We start from the raw sequence: 23,612 nt of genomic DNA, 5'->3' as shown, positions 1-23,612 counted from the left end.
GCTGCAGATAAAATTGGTTGTCAGGGCTTTTTCGCAGCTGGCTCTCCCCTTGCGCTGCTGTCTTTTTTCCTGCCAACTGCTAAGTTTCTTTGACTTGCCACACTTTAGACTCGCCTTTATGGCTGCCCGCCAGCTCTGGCGATCGCTGGCAACTGACTCCCACAACTTTTGATCAATGTCACAGGACTTCATGTCGCATTTGCAGACGTCTTTAAAGCGGAGACATGGACGGCCGGTGGGTCTGATACCAGTGGCGAGCTCGCTGTACTTGGGGATCCAGCCATCTTCCATGCGGCTCACATGGCAAGCCATCTCAAGCGCACTGGCTCAGTAGGGTGTATAATCTGGGGATGTTGGCCGCCTCAAGAGCTTCTGTGTTGGAGATACTGTCCTGCCACCTGATGCCAAGGATTCGCCGGAGGCAGCGAAGATGGAATGAATTGAGACGTCGCTGTTGGCTGACATACGTTGTCCAGGCCTCGCTGCCGTAGAGCAAGGTACTGAGGACATAGGCTTGATACATGCGGACCTTTGTATTCCGTGTCAGTGTGCCATTTTCCCACACTCTCTTGGCCAGTCTGGACATAGCAGTGGAAGCCTTTCCCATGCGCTTGTTGATTTCTGCATCGAGAGACAGGTTACTGGTGATAGTTGAGCTTAGGTAGGTGAACTCTTGAACCACTTCCAGAGTGTGGTCGCCGATATTGATGGATGGAGCATTTCTGACGTCCTGTCCCATGATGTTCGTTTTCTTGAGGCTGATGGTTAGGCCAAATTTGGTGCAGGCAGCCGCAAACCTGTCGATGAGATTCTGCGGACACTCTTCGGTGTGAGATGTTAATGCAGCATCGTCAGCAAGGAGAAGTTCCCTGATGAGGACTTTGCGTACTTTGGTCTTCGCTCTTAGACGGGCAAGGTTGAACAACCTGCCACCTGATCTTGTGTGGAGGAAAATTCCTTCTTCTGCAGACTTGAACGCATGCGAGAGCAGCAGGGAGAAGAAAATCCCGAACAGTGTAGGTGCGAGAACACAGCCCTGTTTCATGCCACTCAGGATAGGAAAGGGGTTTGATGAGGCGCCGCTATGCTGAATTGTACCTTTCATATTGTCATGGAATGAGGTGATGATACTTCGTAGCTTTGGTGGACATCCAATCTTTTCTCGTAGTCTGAAGAGACCACGTCTGCTGACGAGGTTAAAGGCTTTGGTGAGATCAATGAAAGCAACATAGAGGGGCATCTGTTGTTCGCGGCATTTCTCCTGTAGCTGGCAAAGGGAGAACAGCATGTCAATGGTCGATCTCTCTGCTCGAAAGCCACACTGTGCCTCAGGGTAGACACGCTCGGCCAGCTTCTGGAGCCTGTGTAAAGCGACTCGAGCGAAGACTTTCCCCACTATGCTTAGCAGGGAGATTCCACGGTAGTTGTTGCAGTCACCGCGGTCACCTTTGTTTTTATAGAGGGTGATGATATTGGCATCGCGCATGTCCTGTGGTACTGCTCCCTCATCCCAGCACAGGCAAAGCAGTTCGTAGAGTGCTGAGAGTATAGCAGGCTTAGCACTCTTAATTATTTCAGGGGTAATGCCGTCCTTCCCAGGGGCTTTTCCGCTGGCTAGAGAATCAATGGCATTACTGAGTTCCGATTTTGTTGGCTGTACGTCCAGCTCATCCATGACTGGCAGAGGCTGGGCTGTATTGAGGGCGGTCTCAGTGACAACATTCTCCCTGGAGTACAGTTCTAGGTAGTGCTCAATCCAGCGGTCCAGTTGCTTGCGTTGGTCAGTGATTGTGTCCCCTGATTTAGATTTGAGGGGGGCGGTCTTCTTGATGGTTGGCCCAAAAGCTCTCTTCATGCCATCATACATTCCTCTGATGTTTCCGGTGTGTGAAGCCAGCTGAATATGACTGCATAGGTGTTGCCAGTAGTCATTTGCACAGTGCCTGGCTGTTCTTTGTGCAGTGCTTCTGGCATTTTAAGTGCTACGGATGTTAACTCGCTGGGGGCTTTCTTGTAGTTCAGCAGTGCAATGTGCTTAGCGGCTATGACAGGTTCCAGCTCTTCAAAGTGAGATTGAAACCAGTCTCCATTCCGCTTCACGTGTTTGCCATAGCTGACTCATAGATGGCGTCTCTGGCAGGAAAAATATGGGAGAAAAACAGAAAATGCTGGAAATACTCTGTTTCCCTCTCCACAGATGCTGTCTGACCTGCTGAGTATTTCCGGCATTTTCTGTTTTTGTTTCAGATTTCCAGCATGCATATCCGGTTTTTAACCAGTCTGACAATGTGAAACTTGCGTGATTGCTCTTCGAGCTTGAACACTTTACAACCAACCGCGAGTGGGGCATCGGCACGCAATACAGAAGCAGCCCCTGGGAATTGCGTTCCTGAGCGCGACACATGGGAGCCCCGCGCGGGTCCTCGTGAGCCGCCGTCGCTGCCCGGCTTGAGCTGCAGGATTGGAACCCGGGCCCAGCGCTCGCGCTGCGCAGCCCCCGGGAATAAACATTGCAACAAACTCCGGGCTCGCTGCTCCCATTCAATGCTGGCCCGGAGCTGCTTCTGCTCAGCCCGTCTGCTTGCAAAATGCAGGAAAGATCCGGGAGCCAGCAGGATATTGAGGTGCTTTTGCAACGCGTCGCTACTGCTCTCGCCAAGGACTGGAAGAAAGTGGAGGTTTTGGCCCCGTGTGCTCGCAAGTCGCTCCGACTGCAGTTTGGACCTTGCTCCCGGCTGCGGGCGTTGTGCAATCAATGTGCCAGAATTAGGATGTGAAAGGTCAGCACTCTTGAAACTTGTAGCCTGGATACGCAGTCCTCCTGTGGAGCAACTGGGCTTTAAACCTTTTAGTAAAAGGGTTGCATTATCTCAATGTTTTACAAGAGCGGAATCCCCCAATAAATCCAAGTGTTTCAAAGCAACGGCCTATTTAGAAAATACCGATGTATTCTACTTTTTATGCCATTATTCAGTTTTACATCAAAGAGTGCTTACAGCACCTGTTTTTAAACTGGGTGGAACGAACGCCAGGTACTCTGCGGTAGACTTCTTGCGTTCGCTCTCTGTTAGGGCCATGGAGGCGGTAGCTTCAAAGACGTTGGAAGAAGATAATACTTTGATGTCTATGGATTGTGATCAAAGCAATGAGGAACTTCAGCTAGTATTAACACCCGAGTCTGATGCAGCCTCCGTGAAGGATTCGCTTGCTATGACAGGCTGGTTATTTTCTGATGCAAATGCTAAACAGCTTCTGCAAAATGGTGAGAATCGCAAATATATTGAAATTACAAATGCTCGTTTTTTCCTAATTTGAGAAGCTTTATAACGTTTTTCTACCATTTATAACTCCAAAGTACCACGTGCATAACAGCACAAAAAACTGATTTTCCTTGAAACTTATTGAGATACAGCAGGAATCCGTACACCTGTAGGCACAATTTGTGCATTATCTAATGTTTGTCTATAATAAAATAACATCTATGACGTTATGGTGAGACAAAGGATATACAGTTATGCTATATAACATACGTCCGATGTGTTGTCAGGACCACTGATTTACAGTGATGGTTTTTATTCATGGATTTTTTTGGTATTTTGGGGATTGAATTCTGCAATTGTTCAGATTTTTTTATGAATTAGTGGGCTTGACTATTTTAAGGAGTAGACTTGGATATATTCCTTACGTATGGCACATATTCTGCCTGTTCACAAACCTCATTTTAGTCACTTTTTCTATGAAGATTTAACATTGAAAATTCCCATGTAAATATTTATAATGGCAACCCCACATCATGTAAACCTTTTGCTCTTATTGTTTGTTGATGAATCAATTTAATCAATCTAAACAGCTTTTTGAAAAAAGTCTCATTTTATCTCTGACTGAAATTTCTAATTTAGAACATATGATTTATAAAATAAATTTCAATAATGTAAAATTTATCAATTGAATTGTTATTTTTAATGACTTCGTTAAAGTTTTTACTTTAAGGCCTCAGCCTTTTCCAAAAGCCTGGGCTCAGGCTCAGTATTTTTGTTCAGAGTAGTGATGCTGTTAGCTGAAGGTAATTCTTGCAATGTGGTCAGTTTAGATAGTCAGATGATAAACACTGAGACAGAGACAGAAGTATTCTCCAACATTTGTTTGTTTCTAAACATTATTTCGAGAAAAATCTAGTGAACAAATCTCAAAAAATTTATTCAGGTAAAGTTTGATGCAGTTTTAAAAAGTGAGGTTGAGAGAGAGGCAGAAAAGATGACTGCCAAGACACCTGTTATAGCCTTTATTGATTTCCAGTTGTAAGTGCTGTACACTTTGGGATTCCTGTCAAATTTAGAGTGGGAAAGGCAGCGAGACATACAAAGGCGCGTGCAGAGGCAGTGTCTTTCCTATTTGATTTGGGGAAAAGAGTTTTATTTGGAAAGCTAACCAAGCCAGTAATTAACATTTGTGTTGTGATAGTTTAAAGTAAGTGAACATTTTAATTATTGACATTCGTGGGACAGAGATATGTCGTCGACAGGCTCAGATACACTTCCAAGATCCCAATGCAAAACATCCAATTTAATGTTTGCAAAGATCTCTTAGAAAGTTACACACTCGAGTGCTGTTAGCCCTGGGATGACTGCACCCCCACCCAATGTTGTCTGACTTACATGCTGTGCCTCCTTTCACTGCTGAGAAGCACTGGAGTCCATCAGTGAGCCAAACCACATATTCCAGCCGCTGTCAGAGATGACCTTAATCAAAGCCACAAATGACATTCCCTCTGACTGTGTTGTATTTTCCCTCTTCAATCTCCTATGCAATCGTTGACCTGTTTAATCCCACTATCCTTCTCCAACGCCTGTCCTATGTTATCCAGCTTGGTGGGTTTTGCTCTTGCCTATCCAAACAAAGCAGGAGGATCTCCAGCAATGGCTTCAGAGCACCCCCACCCTGATCTGTCTTTGGACTTCTCCTCTTTACCAGGTATGTGCTATTCCTTGGCAGTATCATCTTCAGACATGGGATTAGGTTCCAAATATATACTGACAATGCCCAGCCTCTCCACTACCTCTGTATTTTTAGACTTCTTGGATGAGTTACATTTTCCTCCAACTAAACATTGGGAAGAACAAAGCCATTGCTTTTGGACAACTCTACTCCGGATGCCAATTCCATCACCCTCCTAGTCATCAGCCTGGTTGAACCAGACTGTTTGCTTCCTTGGCATCTGATTCAATCTAACCTGAGCATTTGACTCCATATCTTCTCCAACCCAAAGACTGTTTACTTCCAGCTTTGTAACATTGCCAACTCCACCTCTACCTCAATCCATCTCATTAACTCTTGTCATAGAGTCATAAAGCACAAAAACAGGCCTTTCGGCCCATTGTGTCTGTGTCGGCCATCAAGCTCCTACCTATTCTAATCCCATTTTCCAGCACTTGGCCCAAAGCCTTGCATGCTATGGCGTTTCAAGTGCTCATCTAAATACTTCTTAAATGTTGTGAGGGTTCCTGCCTCTACCACCCCTTCAGGCAGTGCATTCCAAATTCAACCACCCTTTGGGTGAAAACATATTTCCTCAAATCCCCTCTAAACGTCTTGCCCCTTACCGTAACTCTATGCCCCCTAATTATTGACCCCTCCGCTAAGGGAAAAATTTTCTTCCTATCTAATCCATCAATGCCCCTCATAATTTTGTATACCTCAATAATGACCCCTCTCAGCCTTCTCTGCTCTAAGGAAAACAACCCTAGCCTTTTCAGTCTCTCTTCAGAGCTGAAACGTTCCAGCCCAGGCAACATCCTGGTGAATCTCCTCTGCACCCTCTCCAGTGCAATCACATCCTTCCTATAGTTTGGTGCCCAGAACTGTACACAGTACTCCAGCTGTGGCCTAACTAGCATTTTATACAGCTCCATCAGAAGCTCCCTGCTCTTATATTCTATGCCTCGGCTAATAAAGGCAAGTATCCCATATGCCTTCCTAACCACCTTATCTACCTGTGCTGCTGCCTTCAGTGACCTATGGACAAGTACACCAAGGTCCCTCTGACCTTCTGTACTTCCTAGGGTCCTATCATCCATTGTATATTCCCTTGCCTTGTTAGTCGTCCCAAAATGCATCACCTCACACGTCTCAGGATTAAATTCCATTTGCCACTGCTCCGCCCATCTATATCGTCCTGCAATCTAAGGCTTTCCTCCTCACTATGTACGACACCAATTTTCGTGTCATCTGCGAACTTACTGATCATACCTCCTATATTCATGTCTAAATCATTAATGTACACTAGAAACAGCAAGGGTCCCAGCACCGATCCCTGCGGTACACCACTGGTCACAGATTTCCACTCGCAGAAACAACCCTCAACCATTACCCTCTGCCTCCTGCCGCTAAGCCAATTTTGGATCCAATTTGTCAAATTGCCCCGGATCCCATGGTCTCTTACCTTCCTAACCAATCTATCATGCAGGACCTTATCAAAAGCCTTACTGAAGTCCAGGTAGACCAGATCAACTGCTTTACCCTCATCTACACATTTAGTCAACTGCTGAAAAGATTCAATCAAGTTAGTTAGACACGATCTCCCCCTGACAAAGCCATGCTGACTATCCCTGATTAATCCCTGCCTCTCGAAGTGGAGATTAATCTTGTCCCTCAGCATTTATTCCAATAGGTTCCCAACCACTGATGTTAGACTCACCGGCCTGTAATTACCTGATTTATCCCTGCTACCCTTCTTGAATAAAGGTAACACATTCGCTGTCCTCCAGTCCTCTGGTCCCTGTCCTGTGGTCAGAGAGGATTTGAAAATTTGTGTCAGAGCCCCTGCTATCTCCTCCCTTTCCTCATATAACAGCCTGGGATACATCTTATCCGGACCTGGGGATTTGTCCACCTTTAAGCCTGCTAAAACAGCTAATTCTTCCTCCCTTTCAATATTAATATGTTCAAGTATATAACAATCCCCCTACCTGATCTCTACACCTACTTCGTCCTTCTCCATAGTGAACACAGATGAAAAGTAATCATTTAAAACCTCACCTATACCCTCCGGCTCCACACACACATTGCCACTTTGGTCCCTAATGAGCCCTACTCTTTCCCTGCTTATCCTCTTGCCCTTAATAGAATTATAAAATGCCTTAGGATTTTCCTTTATCTTGCCTGCCAGTGTTTTTTCATGTCCCCTCTTTGCTCTCCTAATTACTTTTTTAAGTATCCCCCTACACTTTCTATACTCCTCTAGGGCCTCCGCTGTTTTCAGCGCTCTGAATCTGCCATAAGCCGCCTTTTTTTCCTTATCCAATCCTCTATATCCCTTGACATCCAGGGTTCCCTGGACTTGTTGTTCCTACCCTTCACCTTAACGTGTACATGTTTGCTCTGAACTTTCACTATTTCCTCTTTAACTTCCATTGGTCTGATGTAGACTTTCCTCCAAGTAGCTGCTCTCAGTCCACTTTAGCCAGATCCTGTTTTATGATACTGAAGTCGGCCTTCCCCCAATTCAGTACCTTTATTTCTGGTCCGTCTTTGTACTTTTCCATAACTATTTAAATCTTATAGAGTTATGGTCACTATCCCTGAAATGCTCCCCCACTGACACTTCTACCACTTGTCCAGCTTCATTCCCTAGGATTAAGTCCAGTGCTGCTCCTTCTCTTGTCTGACTTCCTATGTACTGGCTCAAAAAGCTCTCCTGTATGCATTTTAAGACTTCTGCCCCCTTTAAGCCTTTTGCACTAAGAATATCCCAGTTGATATTAGGTAAGTTGAAATACCCTATTATTATTTTTGTACCTCTCTGAGATTTGCCTACATATCTGCTCCTATATCTCTCCCTGGTCGTTTGGAGGTCTGTAGTACACTCCCAGCCAAGTGATTGCCCCTTTTTTGTTTTTAAGTTCCTCCCATATGGCCTCATTTGAGGAACCTTCTAAGATATCATCCCTCCTTACTGCAGTAATTGACTCCTTGATCAACAGTGTAATACCATCTTCTCTTTTATCCCCTCCCCTGTCACTCCTGAAGATTCTATGCCCTGGAATATTGAGCTGCCAGTCCTGACCTTCCCTCAAGCATGTCTCTGTGATAGCAATAATATCATAATCCCATGTGCTAATCAATGCCCTCAATTCATCTACCTTACTAGTCAGACTCCTTGCATTAAAATAGATGCAATCCAACCTTGCATTTTCACTTATTCCTTAACAGATCAATATTTGCTCTGCCTTCCAGACTGACTCAGTTTCTCTTCTATATTTGACTGTGCATCATCCCTTACTGTACCTCCACTCTGTATCCCATCCCCCTGCCAAATTAGTATAAACCGCGCCCCCCCCCACCCCCCCAACAGCACTAGCAAACCTCCCAGCAAGGATGTTGGTTCTGTTCCGGTTCAGGTGCAACCCATCCAACTTGTACAGGTCCCACCTTTTCCAGAAACAGTCCCAGTGATCCAGGAAACTAAAGCCCTCCCTCCTGCACCATCTCCTCAGCCATGTATTCATCTGCTGTATCCTCCTATTCCTATACTCACTAGCATGTGCTACCAGGAGTAATCCAGAGATTACAACCTTTGAGATCATGCTTTTTAATCTGCTACCTAGCTCCCTAAATTCTTGTTGGAGGACCTCATCCCTCTTTCTACCTATGTCGTTAGTACTAATGTATACCACGACCTCTGACTGTTCACACTCCCCCTTCAGAATGTCCTGCAGCCGCTCCGTGACATCCTTGACCCTAGCATCAGGGAGGCAACATATCATCTTGGAGTCGCGTTTACGGCCACAGAAACGCCTATCTGTCCCCCTTACGATCGAATCCCCTCTCACTATAGCTCTCCCACTCCTTTTCCTCCCTTCCTGTGCAGCTGAGCCATCCATGGTGCCACAGACTTGGCTCTTGTCTTTGTCACCTTCTGTCTTATCTGTGCCAATGCTCCTCTGGGAGCCTCCTCTCCTTAAATTTCAGCTCTTCCAAAACTTTTCTGCCCGTATCCTGATCTACTCAGCCATTACCCTGGTACCTCACAACTCACATTTATAGTGCTGATTCTCAAGAGAAAAACATAGGGTTGCATTATGAGCACAATAGCAAGAGCCAATTAAGCTCTTGCAGGACACAATTGCTTCAGCTTGGTAGCAGTCAAGTGAGTGCAATAAACAGGAGAAAAGCTGACCATAAATCTCCGGCTACATATGCGTCATTTATTAAGTAGACTGAATTTGGTTAATGAGGCTGTTTGTCTGAAGGGCTCTTTTGCCATGTGGCAAAAACAACATGCAGAAAATGTTGGGTGTAGTCAGAGTGTATTCTTTCTGGCAGGTTTCTGTGTGTTTCATGGATTACTTGAACCAGAAGGCATTTTAGCCATTTCAACTCAGCAAAAGACCATAAGTTTGGTTCTTGGTAGTCAGAGCTAGGAGAGCACTTTGTGAGCATCTAGTCTCACATTAAATTATTTTGAAATGGACACTAAAATCGTGAAATCTGCTGTTGCTTCTGTTTCACTCTACTTAATAAATGATTAATATGTAGCCTGAGATTTATGGTCAGTTGGCGTGTTATTTTTCAGTCAGTTGAAGAGATTAAGAGCATACGATGATAACCTTTACTATTTCCTGTGCGTACTTCATTAGTAAAAGGGTTTGTTTATTTTGTTTTTTATTTAAGCCTGATATCCCAAATTACTTCATGCACAAGCTAATCTTTTGGATCACAGAGAATGGTGACTTGCTTGTATAAGTAGATGTTTTGTGTTGGGCAGGAGAAAAGATATCTGGAGCAAGCATGAATTTTAACCATGCCCAAGATTTTATAAAGTTGGGCACATATAGTAATTTGGTTTTCTCTCTGTAGTGTGATGTTATGCAACTGTTTTAATCTGACGGGTTGGAATTGTACACGAACATTTACCCATGACAAGGGCTTTTGAACTAAATGCTGGCAGGCAGATAGATAGGCAAAAGATTATTTGGAACTGCTTTGAGGTGGTGCAGTTGTTGTGTTGTTTTGTAGGAGGCAGAAACATAGTATAAGGTTCTGAGCTGATGTAGAGAAATTTCACATATATAATTCAGCTGTGGCATGATATAAGGGTAATGATGTAAACAGATTATCTAGTTTTATCACATTGCTGTTTGTAGAAGTTTGTGTATAAATTGGCTGCAGTGTATCCTGCATTACAACAGTAACTACACTTCAAAAGTACTGCATTGGCTGTAACGTGCTTTGGGACATCCTGAGGTCATGAAAAGCACTGTAAAATGCTCATCTCTTTTGTTTCTTCTTTCTACTAGGCTGAGGGGTTTTAAGCTTGTTTGTGATGTAATCACTCTGATGTATGCAATCCTCAGTGCCACATCGTCTTTGAGTCAACTGTAGCCGCCAGCCATGCATAGTACGCAGAGGGAGTGTAACCACTCGTTTCTTTGACTGTAACCCATTGTCAATGTGCCTTTCAGTACAGCTCTCTGATTCTCGACTTTTGTTAAACTAATCCAAATTCAAGCTTCTGGTAGAATTGTGCAACAAAGTCGCAGTAAGTTTGTACACATTTAATATCCGCAGCTGACCTAGTAAATAAAAAGACCAAGGGGTTCCAAACAAATGCTCACTAAAGTATAATCTGGTTAAGTGGATTATTAGTAAACAGTCCCATCTGGACATCTGTCACATTTTATCAGTCAGGGTTGCTAACATAACAAAGTGATGATTATATGAATCTTATTGTACAAAGCTTAAGCTATTCAAGATGAGGGGAAATTAAATGAGCACACATTATGCTTTCCTAGATGACAACTGGGGAGTTTAAAATAATGTTTTGATGAGGAAGCAGTTGGCACAGTACAGAACATGCTGTGTGGGTCCATCTTTTGATTTATTGTATTTGAAAATATATTGCAGTTTCTAAGAATATAAGTTGAAATCTTAAGGGAAACTGTTACAATGCTGCAATATAATGGATTCTGGTCTAGGGTTCCTTTTCAGCCTTCACTTGGTCTGACTGTAATAGGGTTTAATTTTTAAACACACCGTGTTTTCAGCTCCCCCTTGGTGAATCCTTTTTCACCACTTTCCAATTATAAGGCAAAGAAACCAGCACAACAGATTTTCTCAGTTTCAAAGAAGAAAAGTGACATTTTATTAAACTTAAACTCTAATTCAGTTAACGCCTACGGATACACAACGCATCCACGTTAGCATGTACACGCGATACACACATGCAGATAGAGACGGAATGAAAACATAAGAAATAAAGTGGAAAAGTTTGAGACAATATCTGAGGAGGTTTTTTGTGTTCCGGTTCTTCGAGCTCACTGTAGTGTCCTTTATTGTAGCTAGATCTTGCTTTTCGTTGGGGCCCAGTATTCTTCTTAAACCTTGTTCGCTATAGGAGACTATTATCTCTTGGGGTTCATGTGTCTTCGGTGGATTTGGAGTTCCGTGAGAAAGAGATGGGAGCTGGCAGACAGGAGAGGCTGTGGTGAGCCAGCCAGGAGAGATCTTCTCAGTCCAGGAGCATTCTGCTTTGTCCCCAAATTCAAAAAACTCAGGTTGCCCAGCAGGTTAGTGTGACTAGCTGGTTTGACCATGTCCGTTTGTGTATTTGGCCATCTTAGCCGTCAACCTGGAATGCGAGTTCCCCCACCTTCAACGTCTTGTGATCAAAAGTCCATTGTGGGTTGAATGTGTCAGGGAATGGTCCTTTGTTCTTGCCAAGCACTGTCTGTTAATATGCTAATGTCTTTCCAGCCAAGATCTGCTTAAAGCAAGTCCTTTCTTCACTTCAACAACAGTTTGAAATTTAATGTCCATGTGGTGAAATTAATATGCCTCATGCTTGGCAGGTGGGGGCCTGCATGACATGATCACAATGCTAATTTTTAAACCTTTACTGTTGTCTTTTCACATTGATGTGTGACACACTTCATTTGTGATGTTTATTCATCACCTCAAAGCGCTGTGACCAGTCACCGAGTTGTAACTACCAGTGCTGCTTCTCAGTGCTGTCGAGCTCGAAATGTGCTCTCAAAACACAACTTGTGTTTCTAAAGACATATGTATCACATAATGCAATGTTTTTCCACAGTTCAAGTGGACACATTATGTTTTTTCTTTGCAGGTACTCCATTGCACTTTACTGAATAGCAGCTACAATGCAGCTCTGTGAAAATTTCATCCATGCACCCAAACAAATTTAGGCTACTAAATATGTAACACAAAATACATGTTTTTCTTTGTACAGAAATTTCACTTGTGCTCTTTGAGAACCACCCCAATTCAACTCCAGAATTCTGAATATAGAGACCACTGATATTGTTGTGTCAAATACATCAGCTGTACAGTCTTTTATATACAGTTCATGCTATATGAATAGCATATTTTATGCTGCTGTTTGATCTTGATAAATTTTAAGGTACCAATGAGGAGTAAGTAATTCTCTCTGCTACAGAATACTTTATTTGTACTCTTTCAGAACCAACATTGCAAGAAACAAATCTACTATTTTGACCCTGTAGCTTTTTTATGATTCAGTACCCAGTATAAACCCAGATAAAATATGTCTATTTCATACAATTAATGATGGAAAGAACTTGCATTTCCATAATGTCTTTCATTTCCTCAGCAGATCCCAAAGTGCTTAATAACCATTGATGTACTTTTGAAATGTAGTCACTGTTGTTGTGTAGGCAAATGTGTCAGCCAGTTTGTGCAGAGCAAGATTCTACAAACAACAATGAGCTAACTGACCTAATAGGAACATATGACTTAGGAGTAGGAGTAGGCTATTCGGCCCTTTGAGCCTGCTCCGCCATTCGATTTGGTCATGGCTGACCTGGTTGTGGTCTTAACTCCACTTTCCCGGTTTGCCCCCCTTCACCCTTGACTCCCCTGCCTAATTGCCTGTTATAGTGATTTTGATTGAGATAAACGTTGGCCAGGACACTGGGAATAATGCCGTGGAATCATCTTCGCCTACCTGAGAGGGGAAATGGGGCTCCATACAGAAACATTCTGTAAGTTACTGAAAACAGGAATGTAAATAACAAAAACCAATGGGGTGTTGAAGAACCTTCACAGAATATGCAGATATTTTCTGTGATGTAAAATCTGGAAAGTTACTTTTTACAGAATATAAATTTTGAATATTCATAAAGAAAGTCACAATTTAAAAAGGATTCCCTACTTCATTGTTTTCATTGAACTGAGTGCAGTATTGTCTGAGAATGCTCTGGTTTACAGAAGTATTGCTGTTATCTTCCAAGAGTAAAATAAATCCTGTCACTGACTTGAAACGTTAACTCTGCTTCTTTCTCCACAGATGCTGCCAGACCTGCTGAGTATTTCCAGCATTTCTTATTTTTATTTAAAATAAATCCTGTCCTGCTTGCCACCTACCACCTGTATGTATGTAAATCACCTCGTCATAATTTCTCAGTTGTACTGTAGATGGCTAAGGATTACTGCTTATTTTGACCCAGTTCCTCATTCAATCAGATTTACTTTATACAAATATTCTTATCAAATGATATGGTATACTATACACTTATTTTTAATGGCTCATACTTTTGTATAGATGCTCCTGAGGGGACACAACAGACAGAGGACACCAAAAAAAAGCTGAGGCCAAGAAAGAGAAAGAAAAATCTATCATCTGCAAAGAATGAAATAAATAGTCTTCTGGCAGAGCTTCCATTTTCACAAGCAGAAATCAGGGAAGAGTATGGCTGTAAGTTTTGACTTTAGTGGTATGGTTCTTTTTTTTTCACATTCATTGTGACCCCAGAGATAACAGCCTGGATTTTGCAGTAAGAATAATAGTGAGCGCTCACTGTTATTATGGAGTAAGTCAGACAGAAAGTTTTGGCGTCCACACATGTGCAGTTAAATGCAGAAATCTGGAAGTTGCTGTCCAATTAGCCCTATTCCTTCGCAAGTTTCGCTCTACCAGTACCTTGCTGAGACACTCTACATTGAAACACATGGCGGGTGTGAAGTTGCGATACTGACTCACTGGTTACCCACTAAGCACAGCAGAAAAAGTTGGGGCTTGTCCATTCAAGTGCAAGTGAATTTTTAACAAACAACTTCCCCGGCACTGACAACTTTAACAAGTGTGGAATCTCATTCCTTCAGATTTTAATTGTTGTTGGAGATGTAAAAACAATTAAAATTAAAATATTTTTTCTATTTCTTTCTCTCTCTTGTCTCTCCTTCTCGATCCCATCTTTCTTTCTCTCTAGTTTCCTTTCTGCACATGATTTCTATTCTAAATTACACTTCCTAGTTTAGACTCTGCATGTTTCAGTAAGGATTCTTCAATCTACCGGGGAGGCGGCGGCATCGTGGTGTTGTCACTTGACTAGTAACCCAGAGACCCAGGGTATTGCTCTGGGGACATGGATTTGAATCCCACCACGGCAGAAGGTGGAATTTGAATTCAATTAATAAAAAATCTGGAATTAAAAAGCTATTTTAATGATGGCCATGAAACCATTGTTGATTGTTGTCAAAACCCATCTGGTTCACTATGTCTTTTAGGGAAGGATATCTGCTGTCCTTACCTGGTCTGGCCTACATGTGACTCCAGACTCACAGCAATGTGGCTGACTCTTAAATACCCTCTGAAATGGCCTTGCAAGTCACTCAGTCGTATCTAATAGCTACAAAGTTAATAAGAAATGAAACCGGACGGACAACCCAGCATTGACCTCGGCACCGGAAACAACAGCAAACCCAGCCCTGTCGACCCTGCAAGGCCCTCCTGGGGTCTTGTGCCAAAGTTGGGAGAGCTGTCTGACTAGACATAGTCGTACTTACCGAATCATACCTGACAGACAATGTCCCAGACACGGCCATCACCATCTCTGGGTATGTCCTGTCCCACCAGCAGGACAGATCCAGCAGAGGAGGCGGCACAGTGATATACAATCGGGAGGGAGTTGCCCTGGGAATCCTCTACCTTGACTCCTGACGCCAAGTAGTCTCACGGCATCAGGTCCAATATGGGCAAGGAACCCTCCTGCTGATTACCACCTACCACACCCCCTCAGCTGATGAATCAGTACTCCTCCATGTTGAACAGCACTTGGAGGAAGCACTGAGGGTGGCAAGGGCGCAGAATGTACTTTAGATGGGGGACTTCAATGTCCATCACCAAGAGTGCCTTGGTAGCACCACTACTGACCGAGCTGGCCGAGTCCAAAAGGACATAGCTGCTAGACTGAGGGCTGAACTTTATCAGGGCGTTGCGCTCTGTGGCAGCGCATTGTGAAGATGACAGCCTTCTGACATGGAGGTGCCGCCGTCCAGCCCCCGCGATATTATGCGCAGGAGCAGATTTAAATGGAGGGGGCAGAGCGGCCGCCCCCGATGACATAAAAGGGGCGGCCGCCGAGTCCCAGGCAATGGCATCTGGCACCACATTGCAGGCGCCGACGCCATTTTTAAAGGGCTTCAAGCCCTTCAGGATATATTTAAAGGTGCAAGTGAGCTTAAAAACAAAAACGTTAAATGTAACATTGAATCCCGTCTCTCACCCACCCCCTAACTGAGTCCTAAACATATAAATTGACCTGTTTCCCCAAAAATACACTTTTTGAAATTCTGAACTTTCCCCCCAAACTTCAGTATCTTTGACCCTCAATCCCATCCCACCATCCCCACAACCAATAGGAATAGTTTTCCCCGTTCCCCCCCCCCGCCCCACCCTGATAATTTTATTCTTCCCCCCCCCCCCACCCCCCAGTGTCTCGCCTCAGAACTCCAACGGCGAGTTGCGGCCGGTTGTCCGTAAAATTGGCTTGGGACTGCTAGTGGTGGTGGCAGCTAAGTTCATTCGCATGTTAATGTGGCTAATTTCAATATTTTAATGAAGGCCCCGCTGGGGCCGCACCGAGGCCTCACCGCCGCCGCTAATATCCGGCGGGGCCTTCTCGCCGTCGTGGGTCATGGCAGGCTGCTCCCACTAGCATTTTGTGGGCCTTCCTGCCAAAACCTACGGCATCGAGGGGCTGATAAAATTCAGCCCTGGGTCTGCGGCAGGTCGTGAGGGAACCAACAAGAGGGAAAAATATGCTTGATCTCATCCTCACTGATCTGCCTGCCACAGATGCATCTGTCCATAGCAGTATTGGTAGGAATGACCACATTGTCCTCGTGGAGACCATGTCCCATCTTCACATTGAGGATATCCTCCATCGTGTTGTGTGGCACTACCATTGTGCTAAATGGCATTGATTTTGAACAGATCTAGCAACTCAAAACTGGGCATCCAGAGCCGCTGTGGGCCATCAGCAGCAGCAGAATTGTACTCAACCACAATCTGTAACTTCATGACCCAGCATAGCTCCCTAATCTACCATTACTATCAAGCTGGGGACCAACCCTGATACAATGAAGAGTGCAGGAGGGCATGCCAGGAGCAGCAACAGGCACACCTCAAAATGAGGTGTCAACCTGGTGAAGCTACAACCCAGGACGATGTGCATGCAAAACAGCGTAAGCAGCATGCAATAGACAGAGCTAAGCGTCCCATAACCAACGGATCAGGTCTGAGCTTTGCAGTCCTGCCACATCCATTCATGAATGGAGGTGGGCAGTTAAACAACTAACTGGAGGAGGTGGCTCCACAAATATCCCCATCTTCAATGATGGGGGAGGCCAACATATCAGTGCAAAAGACCAGGCTGAAGCATTTGCAACAGTATTCAGCCAGAAGTGCCGAGTGGATGATCCATCTTGGCCTCCTCCTGAAGTCCCCAGCATCACAAATGCCAGACTTCAGCCAATTCGATTCACTCTGCGTTATATCAAGAAACGACTGAAGGCACTGGATACTGCAAAGGCTATGGGCCCTGACAATACTCCGGCAATAGTACTGAAGACCTGTGCTCCAGAACTAGCCATGCCCCACCCCTAGCCAAGCTCTTCCAGTACAGCTACAACACTACCCGGCAATGTGGAAATTTGCCCAGGTATATCCTTTACACAAAAAGCAGGACACGTCTAACCCGGCCAATTACTGCCCTATTAGTCTACTTTGGATCATCAGCAAAGTGATGGAAGGTGTCATCAACAGTGGTCTGAAGCGACACTTGCTTAGCAATAACGTGCTCAGTGACACTCAGTTTGGGTTCCATCAGGGACACTCAGCTCCTGATCTCGTTATAGCCTTGGTTCAAACATGGACAAAACAGCTGAACTCGAGGTGAGGTGAGAGTGATTGCCCTTGACGTCAAGGCAGCATTTCACCAAGTATGCCATCAAGGATGGGGGGTGGGGTGGGGAATACCTTCCGCTGGTTGGAGTTGTACCTAGTGCAAAGGAAGATTGTTGTGGTTATTGGAGTCCAATCATCTGAGCTCCAGGACATCACTGCAGGAGTTCCTCAGGGTCGTGCCCTAGGCCCAACCATCTTCAGCTGCTTCATCAATGACGTTCCTTATATCATAACGTCAGAAGTGGGGATGTTTGCTGATGATTGCTCAATGTTCAGCACCATTTGCGACGACTCAGATACTGAAGCAGCTGTCATCCATATGCAGCAAGACTTAGACAATATCCAGGCTTGGGCTGATAAGTGGCAAGTAGCATTAGCTCCACACAAGTGCCAGGCAATGACCATCTCCAAAAAGAGAGAATCCAACCATCTCCCCTTCACATTCAATGGCATTACCATCGCTGAATCCCCCACTCTTAACATCCTGAAGGTTACCATTGACCATAAACTGAACTGGAGTAGCCATATAAATACCGTGGCTACAAGAGTAGGTCAGAGGCTAGGAATTCTGCGGCAAATAACTCACCATCTGACTCCCCAAAGCCTGTCCACCATCTACAAGGCACCAGGAGTGTGATGGAATACTCTCCACCTGTCTGGATGGGTGCATCTCTAACAGCACTCAAGAAGCTCGACACCATTCAGGACAAAGCAGCCCGCTTGATTTTCACCCCATCCACAAACATTCACTCCCTCCACCACAGACGCACAGTGGCGGCAGTGTGTACCATCTACAAGATGCACTGCAGCAACGCACCAAAGCCCTGTAGACAGCAACTTCCAAACCTGCGACCTCACCTAGAAGAACAAGGCAGCAGATGCATGGGAACACCACCACCTGCAAGTTCCTGTCCAGGCCACACACTGTCTTGACTTGGAACTATATCACCGTTCCTTCACTGTTGCTGGGTCAAAATCCTGGAACTCCCTTTCTAACAGCACTATGGATGTACCTACCCCATATGGACTGCAGCGGTTCAAGAATGCAACTCCACCACCATTTTCTCAAGGGCATTTAGCGATGGGCAACAAATGCTGGTCTAGCCAGTGACGTCCACATCCCAGGAATGAATAAAAAGAATCTGATTGATTGAAGAGACACTCTGTGTTCACACAGGTCCCAGATCCCCAGCAGAGGGTATAACATTGTTTCAGGCAGTCAATGACTGTAACTTGCCACTGAAAATCCCACAGAAATTCTGTGGGCAGCTGTAAGCGTACTGAACAGCAAGTGTTGTTCATTTGTTCCTGACTGCAAAATCCAGGCCATTATCTAGGTATTTGCAGGTCATTGTCTACAAATTGTTTGCAGGCAATCTATCAGCTTTCAATTAAAATAAATTTATGTCTGTTTGTTCAAGTGTTAGTGAATGATAATTGGCTACTTTAAGGATAAGTATGAAAGGTGAAGTGAATTTGCATCTGTCCTATGATATAATTGCTGTGCTTAGACCTGGAGAATATGGGTTCGATTTTATCGATTGTCTTTACAAATCTTACTTTCCATTCCACTGAGATTGTTCTTATGAAAGGACAGGAAAGAGCAGCACTCTCTTGATATTGTAATGAAGTGTCAATCAAGATTGTATTCTCATGTCACAGTAGTTTGTTAACGTACATGACATGGATGTATGTATATATATGACACTTTGATCATTCTGTTTGCATGCTCGCAATGAAATTTGTCTAAGTATGGTGGCATTGCAGTAAATGCTGTTTAAAATTTTTTTTTGCATTTCTGCCTTAATGTCAACTGCACAGACATAATTTAAATAATGAGTTGCAATGCAAAAGTTGTGAAGTTACGATTAAAACCTGAACATTGATCTGTAAATAAGTGATTGTGTAAGAGTGCCTTCTGAAAATGGCAGAAAAATAAAAATTAATAATGCAGTTTCACTGTATATTGGCAGGGTTTTCGGTCAGTTTGGCTTGGCGTCTTTTCTTCAAGTACAGATTGGCAAGGTCTTTTTCAATGCTGAATTATCTTATTTGAAAATATTAGACTGAAATGGACAAAGGGAAATTCAGGGAGTTCAGAAATATGTTTAGGGATCCAGTGATGCAGTTTGAGTTGTCCCATGGTTATTCCTTGGTGTTAAAGTTTTATCTGTATTGAATTTAGCTCACATTACTGGGCACAGTTTAAAAAATTCTGCTATTGGTACTTTCTTTGGGTTCTTTTTCAGTCACTACAGCCCCTGAAAAGACTTCAAAGAAAAAGAGAAAGCGAACATTAGGTGGTGAGAATGATGATGATGCAGGTCAAAAAAAGAAGAAGAAGGCTCATCCAAATTACTTTGTGTCTATCCCAATAACAAACCCAAAGGTAAATCATTTTATGTTTATATTGTAAACTTAATTTGTTACAAAAAACATGTCAGAAGCCAAAACTCATTTAATCAGCAATCCGAACTGTTCATGTGTTAAACATATCACATCTTTAGAGTTGAGAAAGGGTGTGGATCTGTTTGCCCATTCCATTCTCTCCTACAGAGCCTAATTTGTAAGCAGGTTCTTATCATTTAAATTGAATTTTATAAAGAGCTCAAACGCATACATTTAGAAAAGAACAGCTTATAGTGACCATATCATCTTGTAATAGACAGATATGAGAGATGGACTAGCTTATGCCATTATCTGAACTTTGGGATTGGCCACATGATCCATAATGGTCTGTTCCAGTTATGCATATTCCTATATTTCTAGGAATTCATTCATATCCAGTCCTATCATCAGACCACTGTTACTCTGGATTCACCTTAATTATTTTTGCTTATCATTTATTTTGTGTTTTCTTCAGGGATATAAATGTTAATGATCATGTTAAAATTCTGCCACTAACTGCTTTTGGAAATTATTAGCAGTCAACAGTGTAGCATTGATCAAAAGAAGATAATGAACATACTCTGGTTTTGAGCATAGTTTGTGTGTTGCATTAATTAACAGCATTTATCACAAACAAGTTAATGGGCATGATTTTGTGGTGAGTGACATAGCAACAGCACTTGCTGCAGACTTTGAGGAAAGCTGCCTACAAAGATCTAGCAGTCTCTATGGTACAGACTTCCCCTTTCTCGATGTCAGTTTGTTTTTAGCGTCAAGTCAAGAGGATTTCCAGGCATCCATCAACAGGGATGTCACTAAGCATGGCAAGCAGCCAATCATATTGAAATATTCTTAGAGACAGAAAATTATGAAGTAAAAACCACTGAATCCCTTCACTATTAATTTAAAATTTTTACGGATAGCGAAATAAATGATTGGCTCATACAATTGGGATTAAGTTGGAAGTTAAATATCATACACTTTAAAAAAAAAACAATTTATTATTTTAAAAATATGAGCAATTTCTTATAATGGAGAAGGGGGATGGTAGCTTAGTGATAATGTTACAGGACTAGGGATCCAGAGGCCCGGAAGAATGCTCCAGAGACATGGGTTCATATCCCACCAGGGCAGCGAGGGGAATTTAAATTCCATTAATTAATAAATCTGGAATAAAATGCTAGTATTAATAATGATCATGAAACTACTAAATTGTCATAAAAGCTCATCTGGTTCACCAATGTCATTTAGGGAAGGAAATCTGGTTTCCTTACCTGATATGGCCTAAGTGTGACTCCAGATCCACAGCAAGGTGGTTGACTCTTAACTGCCCTCTGAAATAGCGTAACAAGCCACTCAGTTGCATCATACCACCACAGAAAAAAAGCACTGTAGGTGTACCTGCACCATATAGACTGCAGCAGTTCAAGAAGGCAGTTCACCACCATCTTCCCAAGGACAATAAATCATAGAAAGTTTAAAGCACAGAAAGAGGCCACTTGGCCCATTGTGTCTGTGCTGGAGGAAAACGATCCACCTATTCTAATCCCACCTTCCAGCATTTGGTCTGCAGCCCTGCAGATTATGGCACTTGAGGTGCATATCCAGACTCTTCAACTCCTCCAAAAAAAAAATGAAACCGGACGGACCACCCGGCATTGAACTAGGCACCGGAAATGACAACAGCAAACCCAGCCCTGTCGACCCTGCAAAGTCCTCCTTATTAACATCTGGGGGCTTGTGCCAAAGTTGGGAGAGTCAAGCAATAGCCCCACGGAATAATATCTGACAGACAAGGTCCCAGACACTACCATCACCATCCCTGGGTATGTCCTGTCCCACTGGCAGGACAGACCCAGCAGAGGTTGCGGCACAGTGGTAGACAGTCGGGAGGGAGTTGCTCCGGGAGTCCTCAACATCGACTCTGGACCCCATGAAGTCTCATGGCATCAGGTCAAACATAGACAAGGAAACATCCTGCTGATTACCACCTACCGCCCTCCCTCAGCTGATGAGTCAGTACTCCTCCATGTTGAGCATGACTTGGTGGAAGCACTGAGGGTGGCAAGGGTGCAGAATGTACTCTGGTTGGGGGATTTCAATGTCCATCACCAAGAGTGGCTAGGTAGCACCACTACTGACCGAGCTGGCCGAGTCCTGAAGGACAGAGCTGCTAGACTGGGTCTGTGGCAGGTGGTGGGGGAACCAACAAGAGGGAAAAACATACTTGACCTCGTCCTCACCAATCTGCCTGCCGCAGATGCATCTGTCCATGACAGTATTGGTAGGAGTGACCACCGCACAGTCCTTGTAGAAACGATGTCCCGCCTTTGCATTGAGGATACCCTTCATTGTGTTGTCTGGCACTATCACCGTGCTGAATGGGATAGATTTCGAACAGATGTAGCAACTCAAAACTGGGCATCCATGAGGCGCTGTGGGCCATCAGCAGCAGCAGAATTGTACTCAACCACAATCTGTAACCTCATGGCACAGCATATCCCCCACTCTACCATTACCATCAAACCAGAAGACCATCCCTGGTTCAATGAAGAGTGCAGGAGGGCATGCCAGGAGCAGCACCAGGCATACCTCAAAATGAGGTGTCAACCTGGTGAAGCTACAACACAGGACTATCTGCTTGCCAAATTGTGTAAGCAGCATGCGATAGACAGAGCTAAGCAATCCCATAACCAACGGATCTGATCTAAGCTCTGCAGTCCTGCCACATCCAGCCGTGAATGGTGGTGAACAATTAAACAACTAACTGGAGAAGGTGGCTCCACAAATATCCCCATCCTCAATGATGGGGGAGTCCAGCACATCAGTGCGAAAGATAAGGCTGAAGCATTTGCAGCAATCTTCAGCCAGAAGTGGCGAGTTGACGATCTGTCTCGGCCTCCTCCTGAAGTCCCCAGCATCACAGATGCCAGACCTCAGTCAATTTGATTCAGTCTGCGTGATATCAAGAAACAACTGAAAGCACTGGATACTGCAAAGGCTATGGGCCCTGATAATATTCCAGCAATAGTACTGAAGACCTGTGCTCCAGAACTTGCCGAACCCCTAGCCAAGCTGTTCCAGTACAGCTGCAACACTGGCATCTACCCTGCAATGTGGAAAATTGCCCAGGTATATCCTGTACACAAAAAGTAGGACAAGTCCAACCCGGCCAATTATCGCCCCATCAGACTGCTCTCAATCATGAGTAAATTGGTGGAAGGTGTCATCAACAGTGCCATCAAGCGGCAATTGCTTAGCAATAACCTGCTCAGTTTGGGTTCTGCCAGGGCCACTCAGCTCGTAACCTTATTACAGCCTTGGTTCAAACATGGACAAAAGAGCTGAACTCAAGAGGTGAGGTGAGAGTGACTGCCCTTGACATCAAGGCAGCATTTGACCAAGTATGGCATCAAAGAGCCCTAGCAAAACTGAGGTCAATGGGAATCAGGGGGAAAACTCTCCGCTGGTTGTGGATGTTGGAGGTCAATCATCTGAGCTCCAGCACATCAGTGCAGGAGTTCCTCAGGGTAGTCTCCTAGACCTAACCATCTTCAGCTGCTTCATCAATGACCTTCCTTCAGTCATAAGGTCAGAAGTGGGCATGTTCGCTGATGATGCTCAATGTTCACCATTCGCAACTCCTCAGATACTGAAGCAGTCCGTGTAGAAATGCAGCAAGACTTTGACAATATTCAGGCTTGGGCTGATAAGTGGCAAGTAACATTTGTGCCACACAAGTGCCAGGCAATGACCATCTCCAGGAAGAGAGAATCTAACCATCTCCCCTTGACATTCAATGGCATTACCATTGCTGAATCCCCCACTATCAACATCCTAGGGGCTACCATTGACCAGAAACTGAACTGGAGTAGCCATACAAATACCGTGGCTACAAGAGCAGGTCAGAAGCTAGGAATCCTGAGGCGAGTAACTCACCTCCTGACTCCCCAAAGCCTGTCCACCATCTCCAAGGCACAAGTCAGGAGTGTGATCGGATACT

At 44.2% G+C, this 23,612-nt stretch overlaps 1 protein-coding gene across 7 annotated transcripts in view; it reads left to right on the top strand.

Moving 5' to 3' along the window:
• Positions 1 to 2,252: 2,252 nt before the first annotated feature.
• LOC137358811 (A-kinase anchor protein 7-like) overlaps positions 2,253 to 23,612 on the top strand; it is a 190,790-nt gene continuing 169,430 nt past the window's right edge. For all 7 annotated transcript variants that reach the window (XR_010971341.1, XR_010971342.1, XR_010971326.1 and 4 more), the window contains exons 1-3: positions 2,253 to 3,262; positions 13,577 to 13,729; positions 19,471 to 19,610. Coding sequence is in view for 4 of the 7 variants with exons in the window: in XM_068025056.1 (XP_067881157.1) it covers positions 2,545 to 3,262; positions 13,577 to 13,729; positions 19,471 to 19,610 (1,011 nt within the window). In the remaining 3 variants the exon portion in view is untranslated. The remainder of the gene's footprint in view (positions 3,263 to 13,576; positions 13,730 to 19,470; positions 19,611 to 23,612) is intronic.

The sequence above is a fragment of the Heterodontus francisci genome, chromosome 3 (genome assembly GCF_036365525.1).
Source record: "Heterodontus francisci isolate sHetFra1 chromosome 3, sHetFra1.hap1, whole genome shotgun sequence".
Lineage (NCBI taxonomy): Eukaryota > Metazoa > Chordata > Chondrichthyes > Heterodontiformes > Heterodontidae > Heterodontus > Heterodontus francisci.
The sequence above is the reverse complement of the archived record's forward strand: the minus strand, read 5'-3'. Positions and strand labels throughout refer to the sequence as shown.